We start from the raw sequence: 13,461 nt of genomic DNA, 5'->3' as shown, positions 1-13,461 counted from the left end.
GTTTTATCTTCGATCTCCAACACATCCCAGACTGACTGCCATTTCTGTCAAGGCTCTGAACACAAGCCAGCCCCCACACCTCCCTCTGTCTATCTATCTGGCACTGAGAGAGCCAACTGAACTATTCAAATTGATGTCAGCAATCTGCTACACACTCCTGTTGGTTGTATTTCCCTTGTCTGAGACGAGCTATTACATTTACAATGAGAAATTAAATTGCATTTACCACTGCTTGATAAAGTCCTAAAAAAGTGCAGAGCTCTCTCCTTGATGGGTTCTGGCTTAAATTAGATTGCAAATTGGGACTTTAACAGGGCTTCATACAAGTATGTCTTTCCCCCTCATTATCAGGTTTGATACAGAGTTCAAACTTTCCAATTATCTGAACCTTTGGCCGTTGTTGCCTTTGTGTGGGCTCAGTCAGTCTGCCTAGCTGTGCCCGCTTTAGCAAGTGAAGCAAAACCAGTTCTATCTGCCGGAATGCTTTTACACCCTGATTAGCAGGAATTTGAAAAATGCTTTTATCCCAGCGGAAGTCAGCCTCACAGCTACAGGAAGCCGGCATGCTACCGCTAATAAAAACCTGATCCTTTCTAATGAGCAGGTTAACGGAGGTTACACGCTGACTACATCAAGGCTACGCGCATTGTGGTATTATTATTTGATTTGACTGGAGTCGTGCTGATATCGTGCTATTGGTCAACGCGGTACCGTTGCCTGGTAGTCTGTGCATACACAATGAGTGATTGGTCAGTTGGATGAACAGGCATGGGTGTTGTTTTGAATGTGTCGCAAATGGCAGCCTATCGTGCAATACTTCGGACCAGAGGCCTATGAGCCCTGTTCAAACGTAGTGCACTCTAAAAGGCACAGGGTGCCATTTTGGTCACAGCCATTGTGTTAAAAGCCTGGGATCCCCAGGTGTCCTCTCCTCCCTCCTTTCCTCTCCTCTGTCTGCCACCTGTGCTGCCTGCATGGAGACCTCTGCTCCTCTCTGCTGATTGGAGTGGACAGCAGAGTTGAGTGCGGTCAGAGGAATAGAGCAAAACCTCATCCCTGACTGTGTGTGTTCGTGGGTCTGTTCGTCTGTGCTTTCGTGTGTTTTTGTGTGTGCGTTCGTGTGTGTGTAATCAGCTCTGACAGCTGGTGTGTGTAAATGAGGAATGGGAGTGTTACCTCGTACTATCAGTGTCACTGGCCGGTCTGAAGAGCTGGCTGGGCTTGAGCTGTGTTGGTTTGGTTTGACATGGCTCAGTGGCAGGCAGCAGCTCTGTTCATTCAGCCTCAGCTTCTCCCTCTGACAGGCAGCAGAGATGACCTGCAGGACTGTCTGTGTCACACTCTCTGACAGTCAGGGGAGCCATGTGGAGCAAAGTGGATGGGAACAGTGCACAGTTAAGGATAGAGGCTGCCTCACAATGCTTCCAGAGTGAGGTTGGAAGATGTTTTACTGGCACTAATGTCCACTATTACTGTACACTCCACATTTCAGACTTTAAATGATTACATCACTACTACTATACTACTATACAGTGCCTTCAGAAAGTATTCATACCTCTTGACTTCTCCCACATTTTGTGTTACAGCCGGAATTAAAAATGTATCACAATACCCCATAATTACAAAGTGCAAAGACAGAATTTGTTCTTAACGGACTTGCCTACTTAAATAAAGGTTAAAAATCTAAAATCTATATAAACATGTTTTTAGACATTTTAGCAAATGTATGGCAAATGAAATACAGATATCTAATTTACATAAGTATTCACACCCCAGAGTCAATACTGTGTAGAAGCACCTTTGGTGGCGATTACAGTTTAATTCTTCGTTGCAGATTTTCTCAAGCTCTGTTAAGTTAGATGGGGAGTTGGGGTTGACCAGCAATCTTCAAGTCTTTCCACAGATTTTCAATGTAATTCAAGTCTGGGCTTTGGCTGGGCCACTCAAGGACTTTCACATTATAGTTCTGAAGCCATTCCAGTGTTGCTTTGGCTGTATGCTTGAGGTCCTGTTGGAACGTACATCTTTGCACCCAGTCTTTTGCACTTTGAAGTGGGTTCTCATCAAGGATTTGCCTGTATTTTGTTCCCTCTGTCCTTACCAGTCTCTCAGTCCCTGCCGCTGAAAAGCATCCTCATAGCATGATGCTGCCACCATGCTACACGGTAGGGATGGTGTTAGACGGGTGATGAACTGTGCATGATTTTCTCCATACATATCGCTTTGCATTCAGGCAAAAGAGTTACATTTTTGTCTCCTCAGACCATAGAATATTTTGTCTTATGAGTCATGTGCCCTTTTGCAGACTCCAGGTGTGCTGTCATGTGCCTTTTTCTTAGGAGTGGCTTCTGTTTGGCCACTCTCCCATAATGCCCAGATTCTGGCAGGTTCTCCCATCTCAGGCAAGGAACTCTGTTGTTCTGTCAGAGTGGTCATTGGGTTCTTGGTCACCTCCCTGATCAAGGTCCTTCTTGCCCTGTTGTTTGGTTGGACGGCCAGCTCTAGGCAGGATCTGCGTAGTTCCAGCTTTTTTTCCATCTCCCAATGATGGAGACCACTGTGTTCTTGGAAACTTAACACTCTAGAAATTGTTTCATACCGTTCCAGATATATGCCTCATCACAATTCTCTCTCGGAGACAGTTCCTTGGCATAGTTTCTTCACTGTCAACAGTAGGACCTTGTATAGACAGGTGTGTTTCTTTCTAAATCATGGCCACAGGTGGACTCCAATCAGGTTGTAGTGGCATCTCAAGGATGATCAAAGGAAACTGGATGCACCGGAGCTCAGTTTGGAGTGTCATTGCAAAGGGGTGTGAATAGTTATGGAAATGAGATATTTCTGTATTTCATTTACAATACCATTCGTCTGTACCTTTCAAAAAACATGTTTTCACTTTGTCATTATGGGGTATTGTGTAGATAGGTGAGAAAAAAATATATATTTAAAGGAATAATCCGCCCCCAGAAATAAAATCATGATACTCCTGTCAATTTGGTGAAAGCCTATGTTCTATCGCTGGGTAAAATAACAGATGTCCCCGTGATTTAACTTCTATCTGGTCCGTCTTTGAAAATCAGGAAATTGTGTAGGAGTGCATCTTAACGACATCATTCTCGTCATAGGGGTTACCACACTATCAGATTTCATAACGCTTTTAAAACAATGACCTCTTCTCCAGATCGCCAAATCAGCCAATAGAACACATACATACATCTATATCCTCATGACAAAGTAGAGATTTTGCTTAGATGTACCCAATCTAAACAGTGTAGCAAATTATTAAACTTCAAGTACCATGTTGCAATGCCCCCTGTGTGTGGGATAAGCAGAGATATTACAGAAAGGAGGAGATAGGAATCCCACAGGGCAATGAATGGAGAAACGCCCCACCCAACTGACTGTCGGTGAGAGTGCAGTTTGTTTAGCCGATTTTACAGCTAGCTAGCTACTTCACATGCTGATATTGATGTTGGTATTGTTGTGCGTAGCTATGTTTTACAGCTAGCTAGCTACTTCACATGCTGATATTGATGTTGGTATTGTTGTGCGTAGCTATGTTTTACAGCTAGCTAGCTACTTCACATGCTGATATTGATGTTGGTATTGTTGTGCATAGCTATGTTTTACAGCTAGCTAGCTACTTCACATGCTGATATTGATGTTGGTATTGTTGTGCGTAGCTATGTTTTCTAGCTAGCTAACTAACTGGCCGGCCAGCCAGCCCAGAGAGAGAGAGCATTGCATTGAGGGTTTTGTAGTAGACTTGAGCTACAACAGATTTCCAAAAACAATTTTCACATGTTTCTACCAACCTTGTTATAATGACCAAATTATTATAACTTGTTCCAAAGAAAATATTGAAATATGAGTGTCATTTAACACTATTTAACACGTAATCTTATGAATTAGTGGTTTGGGCTGGATTATCCCTTTAATCCATGTTGAGTTCAGGCTGTAACACAACAACATGTGGAATAAGTCCAGGGGTGAGAATACTTCCTGAAGGCTCTGTGTACCTAATCTTAAAGCTAGAATCCTTCATGGAGACAATAACAAAGTGGTCACCAGCCTGTTTTGGGAAAAAGCTGAGGGATGGTCCTGGAGAAATATAACCAGACTTAAATTCATAGACAGAGCTATGGATGCAAGGACTGACCATCCATGATATCACAATTATAGATTTCATCATTTCTTGAGGTTTATACGGTAATTATTAACATTTGCATTGTTTAAAACATAGAGAGAGAGAGAGAGAGAGAGAGAGAGAGAGAGAGAGAGAGAGAGAGAGAGAGAGAGAGAGAGAGAGAGAGAGAGAGAGAGAGAGAGAGAGAGAGAGAGAGAGAGAGAGAGAGAGAGAGAGAGAGAGAGAGAGATTTTTAATATAAAAATCCAAATCCCTCCCAGGCAGCTGCTGGAGGATCTGTGGTAGTAGACCGACTGTGTTAAATGTCATCCACACATTGTGCCATTATTAAGGAAGCGTGACAGGTTGAATCAGAGCTGTACTCAGGCACACTCTCAACTTCATCAGATTGTAAATAAGATCAGAAGGTTGTCTGCAGCCGTGGAGAATGTGGGCAGAGCGGATCTTATTATTTTGCCCTCCAGCCTAGCTGGGCAAATGCCACTTCATCCACGCAATCTGCGTCTACATGAAAATTAGAGTTTTTTTCCCCCCCTAACGTTAAGGACAGTCTAGATTCTGTATGGCACAGAGATGTATTGAAGTTGAGAAATGAGTTGTACTGTACATGCATACTGTGTGATGCATTAGTTGTCATTAGCCCAAAACTTGTGTAGGATCGTGTTTAGAGAGCCATGGCTTTGACCCAGATAGTATCCACTGCTGTTGACATGGTTTCAGTTCAGTTATTCCTTCTCTATAATAAGTCTTCAACAGGCCTGTATCAGTATTACTGGCTGCCTTGACAGGAACGGATTTCGGTAGTTCAGTTTCTCTTAACGTGACAGTGATGCAGGGTGCTATGGATGTAGAATGATGTGGAACTGGGAATGCTAACCATGCAGGCTGGGGGTGAGACACTACCACCCTACAGATGGACCTGATTTGTCTTCAGATTTAATGGCTGAAAGCTATGTGAGTCATCACGACACAGGGAAAGACTTTTCGTTGGCTGGGCCCTCGATGTAGCCTAAGTTGAGCTATAATTTAATGTCACTTCGCACACAGGATGCCTTCAGTTCAATGTAGATGCGTCCCAATTGGCACCCTATCCCCTATATAGTGCTATATAGGGTGTAATTTGGGATGCAGGCTCGGCAATCTGTGAGGCTTGGAGAAGAAGCCTGGCTATTTACACTCCTCTGTCACCCCGTCAGGGAGATAAAGCTTGGCCATTCATCAGTTCTGGTTACACCTCTGTCTAGTCTACTCTATGGGGGTAAAGTGGAATTACGACCCAGGCCCTCTGCTCACCTTTAACTCTCCATATTTGTTCCTGTTTTGTTTTATGAGCACAATTTAATGTTAATGACGTGTCATCACTCAGGTTCACACGGAGATCGATGGGAGAGGGTTGTTTCTGAACTACAATAATGGAGGAGGTCAGGGAGGAGTGGAGGGAGAGGGGAGGGAGTGGAGGGAGAGAGGAAAGAGTGGAGGGAGAGGGGAGAGAGGAGGGAGAGGGGAGGGAGTGGAGGGAGAGAGGGAAGAGTGGAGGGAGAGAGGGAAGAGTGGAGTTTGTCTGTTATATAGTACACTGCATATATACATGTGTAGGATCTTAATTTGATCACTCTTTTGTTACATAAATGTTCCTGCACCACAGGAAATGCAGATGAGCTTCGGGATTTACATACATTCAATGAAAGCCCACACTAACACACGGTTATATTAACAGTATTGCACTTTTCATGTAGCCTAATAACCTAACCACCAATCAAGCAACATTATAGATTAAACGTTAAAATCCTGTTGCTGCAATATTATTTTGCTGTGACAATTCAGGTCAAATTAAAATCCTACATCTGTAGGCAAACTAATGTAGGCCCCTACAACAAACTTGATATTGTGTAGTTAGTATGAAAGCAGATTGGACATCAACTAGGACTGGTCAATTTTTGTGTTGTCATCTGTATTTCATGTTTCAGTTTTCTCCTTTCTCAGTATGTTCAGGTTGCCTGCTGACTTCTATGTGACTTTCAACCTCAAGAGGATGTCTCTCTGGTTAATCACAGGCTTGTGTTGTCCCTCTGCACTTCATTGGGAGATTTACTCCTAGCGGCAGTGGTGTTTACTCTTATCTGGTGTTCTGCACAATGGCTTAGCTGCCTCACATAAGCTACACTACTTTACAAACATTTGATGGAATTCTCTTTGGAGGACTGAGGACACCATATATGGAAAACTGGGAAATAAATGTTTCCCAGCCGTGCAATACATCATTGTTATGTAAAAACTCCCTCTAATACGTTTTCTATGGGTGACCTCTAGTCTTGTTTAAATGTGTCTAGCCTGCCTGCCACAATGTTTTCTTCCTTTGAGCACCTCTATACACAAGCTGTAATTGGTTGTGAATCAAAAGGCTTAATCAATAAGGGAGCTGTGGAGAGTCATTTTCAATAAAGATGTACATTACTCCTGGGTGCTGAGGTGTCAGAAGGCTCCTTTCTCCCCGCAGAAGATTAGTCAGAGGTCCTTTTCTCACATGACTGATCTTAGAGCCGAGGCACGCTGCGGTGCCTTCACACAAACACACTGAAATACTGCCATACGTTCAGTAGGCCTCAGATTCAGAGGCAATGCATGGACCCTAATGAAGATGAAACGTCTCTCTGTGCTATGAAGGTACCTAAACCTGCCTCTGTGTTTCTCTCACTCTCTTTTTCTCTCTCTTTGTCTCTCTCTCTTCTCCCCCCTCTCCATCTTTCTCTCTCTCTCTCCCTCTCCTCTCTCTCTCTCTTCTCCCCCCTCTCCATCTTTCTCTCTCTCTCTCCCTCTCTCTCTCTCTTCTCCCCCCTCTCTCTCCCTCTCCTCTCTCTCTCTCTCCCTCCTCCACAGCCTGGTCAGAGACAGCAGGATCCTACCTGTTGTCTTTCAAGTCATGGCGGTAAGTTAAGAGTCCCACTTAAAATGCTGCTTTTTTTTCTTACTACTAAAATCTTATGTTCCAGGAAACTGCTTTGGTGTGCGGTTTTATTTATCACTTGTGTTTCCTGCCCGACTTTTCATTTCCAGGCTCAAGAAAAAAGCTATCTCCTAAAAATATAAGTGGTTTGTCAAATTCCCACCTCCACTCGACTCTGAGTCTGTGTCTCTCTCCGTCTTTCAGACGGCCCGAGGTGGAAACTAGTGGAAAGGAATGTTAAGATGAAAGCCATATTACAAAGCACCTTGCTTCCTCCTCTCCCACCCCACCTGGCTGTTTTATTCTCTGTCGTGAAAATATATGAGTCCCATTGGGTGGAGAGGACTTTGGGCTATTGGAACATAATTCAAAGGCTGTTATGTGGGGGAATTCTGCTGGGCCAGACATTTTAGCTCCCATCCACCCCACCCCCATCCCACCGCCTGCCTACTTCTCTCTCTCTGTCATTTCAGGCCGAGCCCGTTTTGCACCAGCAGCGCTCGTTTGCCAGGGTTCTTTATTGATTTATTATGCAAATGAGTGTGCTGTGCGGTGGTGACCCATCACAGTACATTGTGTAATTGAGTGACGGAGGGAGCGGAACAGCCTTTTGAGGGGCTGTGCTTAATGGAGTGAGAATATGAAGTGGTCGTCGTCCCCCAGCTCCTACAACAGGTTACATATTCATCAGACCAGAACGCTTATTTCAGTAAACAGCCAATTCCCCCTTGACCTCAATCCACCAGTAACTGCTCTGCACTCTTTAATGAACTTATCGCTTGGGTGACTTCTCAGACAAGTTGCCACTGCATGTAAGAACACTTTGAGAAACATCACACAGACGCAATCAGTTAGCTGTTAGGTTGATTGTCCTTACGTGTTGTGTTGCTTTCCACGGGTCTCTTCTATGTTTTGGAGGTATAGTTGTGTTGCTTTCCACGGGTCTCTTCTATGTTTTGGAGGTATAGTTGTGTTGCTTTCCACGGGTCTCTTCTATGTTTTGGAGGTATAGTTGTGTTGCTTTCCACGGGTCTCTTCTTCTATGTTTTGGAGGTATAGTTGTGTTGCTTTCCACGGGTCTCTTCTTCTATGTTTTGGAGGTGTAGTTGTGTTGCTTTCCACGGGTCTCTTCTTCTATGTTTTGGAGGTATAGTTGTGTTGCTTTCCACGGGTCTCTTCTATGTTTTGGAGGTATAGTTGTGTTGCTTTCCACAGGTCTCTTCTTCTATGTTTTGGAGGTGTAGTTGTGTTGCTTTCCACAGGTCTCTTCTTCTATGTTTTGGAGGTATAGTTGTGTTGCTTTCCACAGGTCTCTTCTTCTATGTTTTGGAGGTATAGGCCAGGCCTAACCATGACAGTACCAACTAGGACGTATGTAGACTTTATCACATGCATGTCATCATTACATTTAGAGGACCTAATGTTCTGAATTAGTGATTCAACGAATAAGTTCTGGAATGCGTTAGAAAAGCCTCCCTCCACACAGTTTAACACCATACAATGCAGTGTTACATACACAGCCAATCAGGAAGGAGAGCCATTTAGTGTGCATTACCAGCCAATCAGTGTCATGCAGGTCAACCACATAAACACTGCTCTATCCAATATAGACTCAGTCTGGACCCTATCACACACTAATCCTGCTCTCCTCTCCACCGTTGGGGTTCACCATTCATATAGTGCCTAGTTGTTACACCTACAGGACATACACTATGGCCAGTCCATTACAGGCTTTACAGATACATAGTGACAGGATTAAATCAGCTCTTCTCACTCTCACTTCACTGTAGTCACCATGTGTGTGTAGTGAGTGTACCAAATGGAAGCCTATTCCCTATATGGTGCACTGCTTTTGACCTATGGGCCCTGGTCAAAAGTAGTGCACTACATAGGGAATAGGGTTCACTTTTGGGACGTATACCATACTTTTTAACTTTACTCTGAACCACAATGGCTTGCCTTCTCCAATCCAATGGAAGCTGATATGCGGGTTTGGTCGGGATCGTATCAAATTGCTTTTTCGCGACACAGTTAGTGCAGACTGCAGTAGTAATAGCTGTCCACTTATTTACTTTTAAGGCCAGTTCAGCAGTTTCACGGACTGGCATTGATTCGGGCCAGAGACGGCATGAAAGTGGTCCACGGACGGAGCAGTAATGCACCTCACTAATGAGTGTGGCGAGGAAGACGGTGGTGATTGACAGTGGCATTGATTGAGTTTGGTCCAACATCAGCAGACTGATCCTTAAGCAAGTGTTTAGGGAGCTTGACTCTGGTTACAACAAGAGCCCCAAGTAACAATGCTAGGCTCTAGCCCTCCTTTCCTGCTGTCCTGAATCTAATGTCTGGAGACTGAAGCTCACGTCTAGTTTGTTGTGGCTGCTGCAATGCATCATGGTATTTTACTGATGATCATGATTGATTGTGTTAAGGATAATGCTTGAGACTTGAGACCCCTCAAATGTCCCTGTTTTAACAGCTTTGTTTTAAAGGTTAATGTTAATCCTGTTGCAGGATGGCTTTATCTCTGCCTTCCCCTGATTGTAGTGTCTCTGCCCCATATTCAATTTGATGTCATCTGACAGTGTAAATCTAATTGGAAGAAAATCAATTTTGCCTGTGTGTGTGTGGGGGGGAAGGTAGGTAGGAATGTACAGTCGGTGGACTCTGTATGAGTTTGTGAGCTTTAAGAGAGAAAGGAGAATCTAATAGAATCAGAGGTTTATACAGCTAGCTCTGATTGCAACATTGCTGGTATTAGGAGAATAGTTGCGCTCCCCTCTGCCATTCTCATTAACAACAGCAGAGAAGAAAAGTCTGCATTGCGACAAATATTGATCTGGAGACCAAATTACAGCTTGAAAGAAAGTCAAATAGCAGACATAAACACTGTCTTTTGTTGTACTGCAAAGCTACTTTTCAGAGCTTGTTTTACACTGTAGGACACACTGAAGAAGAAGAATCCTTTTAATCCATTTTCCTTGCAGTCAACAGAAATTCATCGACTGCTTATCCCCTCGCAAAGACACACACACACACACACACACACGCACACACGTTTGAAGTTAGTTCAGAAGAGGCAGCCAAGCAGCTACATAGGAGTTTGAGGTTCTGGGATTGGGCCTGTGATAGTGAGGCTCCAGTCTAGTTCCATGTAAACCAACACAGAGAGACATACGTTGAGTTGAGAACTGAAGTGATTGTTGGTTCAGACTGTGAGGCCAGAGGCAGCCAATGGTATGTTTGGGATTGTGATGATGAGATCTGAAGTTAGCATTATAGATGATGAGAGATCAAGTCAAGCTGCAGGCAGACAGCACAATTCCATTACACATCTGATAAGATACAGAAATGAGGACAAGCTTTTTCGGGAGGCGATAAAAATTTGTTTTTCTTTCCGTCCTTATTTTTTCAGTATGTTTCTATCTCCAGCTTTTGGATTTAACTCTGTCATCTGTCAGAAAGGACGCAGCCACACAGCCATATACATTTCTCCTCCATGTGTCTCCCTATTCATCCTTATCAAATCAAACCAGTCTTTGTGTTAAACAAAGTGTTTATAGGAAGTAGTGAGTCAATCAGTTGAGCCCATCAGGGTTTAGGTCTAGGCCCACACATGTATCTCTTCATTAAGGGCTGTTGATACCTGCATGACCCCTGCTCTTCTCAAGTGGCCTAGCAGAGAAAACAGGTGGAAAAGCGATGGTTCTGGGCCTTGAGATTCCATGGCTAATTTATCCAGGAGACTGAGGAGAATCTCTGAGCTACTGGCCCAACTCTGTGCTTCTCTCTCTGCTTCTCTCTGCCTTCCTGTCAGCCTGTAAACTGTGGAAGCCCCTTGAACAAAAATCGTCTGGGCCCTAATTATGGCTGCATTGATTTTCTCTGTGTGTGTGTGTGTGTGTGTGTGTGTGTGTGTGTGTGTGTGTGTGTGTGTGTGTGTGTGTGTGTGTGTGTGTGTGTGTGTGTGTGTGTGTGTGTGTGTGTGTGTGTGTGTGTGTGTGTTTTCACTCTGGCCTAGATCCCAGACATCCTAGCTCAGGCCTTCATTGCCTACCTACTTATTATGTTCCTAATCCAACCCTGCTCACCAGATAATTACACAACCTTCACCAAGGCTCATCCCCTGCACCCTGCTCACCAGATAATTACACAACCTTCACCAAGGCTCACCAGATAATTACACAACCTTCATCAAGGCTCACCAGATAATTACACAACCTTCACCAAGGCTCATCCCCTGCACCCTGCTCATCAGATAATTACACAACCTTCATCAAGGCTCACCAGATAATTACACAACCTTCACCAAGGCTCATCCCCTGCACCCTGCTCACCAGATAATTACACAACCTTCACCAAGGCTCACCAGATAATTACACAACCTTCACCAAGGCTCACCAGATAATTACACAACCTTCATCAAGGCTCACCAGATAATTACACAACCTTCACCAAGGCTCATCCTCCCCACATCCCAAAGTAACCTCCACCTCCTCCATCTCCCTCCTCCAACTCTCACCAAGCTCCCCCATCTCCATCCTCCCTCTCCCCAAGCTCCCCATCTCCCTCCTCCCTCTCCCCAAGCTCCCCCATCTCCCTCCTCCCGCTCCCCAAGCTCCCCCATCTCCCCCCTCCCTCTCCCCAAGCTGCCCTATCTCACTCCTCCCTCTCCCCAAGCTCCCCCATCGCCCTCTCCCCAAGCTCCCCCATCTCCCTCCTCCCTCTCCCCAAGCTGCCCTTTCTCCCTCCTCCCTCTCCCCAAGCTGCCCTATCTCCCTCCTCCCTCTCCCCAAGCCCCCCTGCTCCTCTGCTGTTCTTCATCTAGCCCTCAGCCAGGTCCTGAAGATGCTTCCCCTCTCAAAAGTTAAGATGCTAATGACTATTCTTCATTAAAGCTCAGCTATTTCTTCAGTCATCATCAGATCTAGGCCCTTAAGATGGCACACACAGGTGTATCTAGACCCTGTGAAAGGTATAATGTAAGCAGCAGATGATAATGTAGTCAATACAAATGCAGAATGTTAGCTACTGTATGCTTCAGTTTTCAGAATAAGACGTACTGTGGGTGCAGGGGACAGTAGTTGTGAAAACAAGAGTACTGCAGAAGCATTGCTAAGGCAGATTTGCTGAAATCCATCCCTAAGGCTCTCAATATTTGAGGATTGCCCTGAAAGACTGTGTGCTTCCATGGGTTTTTGCCCTTCCTTTTCCTCGCCCCCTATTCATTTCTCCTGTGTCTTTATTCCATGTTGTGTTCTCTCCAGGAGCACCAGGACAATATCCTGGGTGGAACCATGCAGAAGGCCATGGCTCTCCTCAGCAACCTGACTGGACAGAAAGACGTGGATCTACAACCCTTCTACCAACAAGGTACGGTGCACTGCCTCACACAAATTAATGCATTGTACCGTATCTAGGCCTAACAGTTTCCACCCCATTTACAAAGAACACCGTGCACAAGTCCCATGTGGTTCCATGTGACTTAGTTGGTAGAACATGGCGCTCGCAACGCCAGGGTTGTGGGTTTAATTCCTATGGGGGACCAGTATGAAAATGTTTGCACTCTGGATAAGAGCATCTACTAAATGACTCACTACTGTACGTCTCTCTGGATAAGAGCATCTACTAAATGACTCACTACTGTAAGTCTCTCTGGATAAGAGCATCTACTAAATGACTCACTACTGTAAGTCTCTCTGGATAAGAGCATCTACTAAATGACTCACTACTGTAAGTCTCTCTGGATAAGAGCATCTACTAAATGACTTGAATGTAAAGTGAGGACTCCAACCACTCTATCAGAAAGGTACAGTGACTGACAAACACGTCTTTGATGGGTTAATGCAGCACTGTGTGTAATACAACACCCAACAGTTTCTCCATCATTGACAAAGACAATCATACACAGGTACAAAACAACCTGTGTTGATTCCTCTCCTGTGTTTTCAGTTACTGGAGTGTGTTTCCTTGCCAGTAACTCCACCCCTTTACCTTCGGCTCAGACCGCTTATTGCATTGGGATCCTGTGGTGCTTTAAGCCGTGTGTGTGTGTGTTGTGTTTGTGGTGTGTGTGTGTTTCGTGTTAGCGTCGCAGGCAGGCTTTTGGTCTCCCAGCAGCAGCTGAGGAAGGAAGAATGAAAGCCTCTCCTCTTCTTCCTCCACTCTATCCATCAACAGGCTGGGCTGTGTGTCCTGTTGTGGTACTCCTATCAGTTCATCTCCTCCTTGTCTGTCCACAGACGGCCCGCACCCACCCGTCTGCCTCTCTCTCTCTTTTTCTCGCTCTACACTCAGCACACATCTGACACAATCAGCCCAGCTGCCGAGCAGCCATTGCCGAGCAGCCATTTGTCTACTCCTTTACCCG

At 44.8% G+C, this 13,461-nt stretch overlaps 1 protein-coding gene across 2 annotated transcripts in view; it reads left to right on the top strand.

The window, feature by feature from the left end:
• LOC110520767 (serine/threonine-protein kinase ULK4) overlaps positions 1-13,461 on the top strand; it is a 209,529-nt gene that overhangs the window by 73,660 nt on the left and 122,408 nt on the right. For both annotated transcript variants that reach the window (XM_036937563.1, XM_036937571.1), the window contains exons 31-32: positions 7,025-7,073; positions 12,359-12,464. In XM_036937563.1, the coding sequence (XP_036793458.1) occupies positions 7,025-7,073; positions 12,359-12,464 (155 nt within the window). The remainder of the gene's footprint in view (positions 1-7,024; positions 7,074-12,358; positions 12,465-13,461) is intronic.

The sequence above is a fragment of the Oncorhynchus mykiss genome, chromosome 2 (assembly GCF_013265735.2).
Source record: "Oncorhynchus mykiss isolate Arlee chromosome 2, USDA_OmykA_1.1, whole genome shotgun sequence".
NCBI lineage: Eukaryota > Metazoa > Chordata > Actinopteri > Salmoniformes > Salmonidae > Oncorhynchus > Oncorhynchus mykiss.
This window is presented reverse-complemented; position numbering and strand designations above follow the sequence as displayed.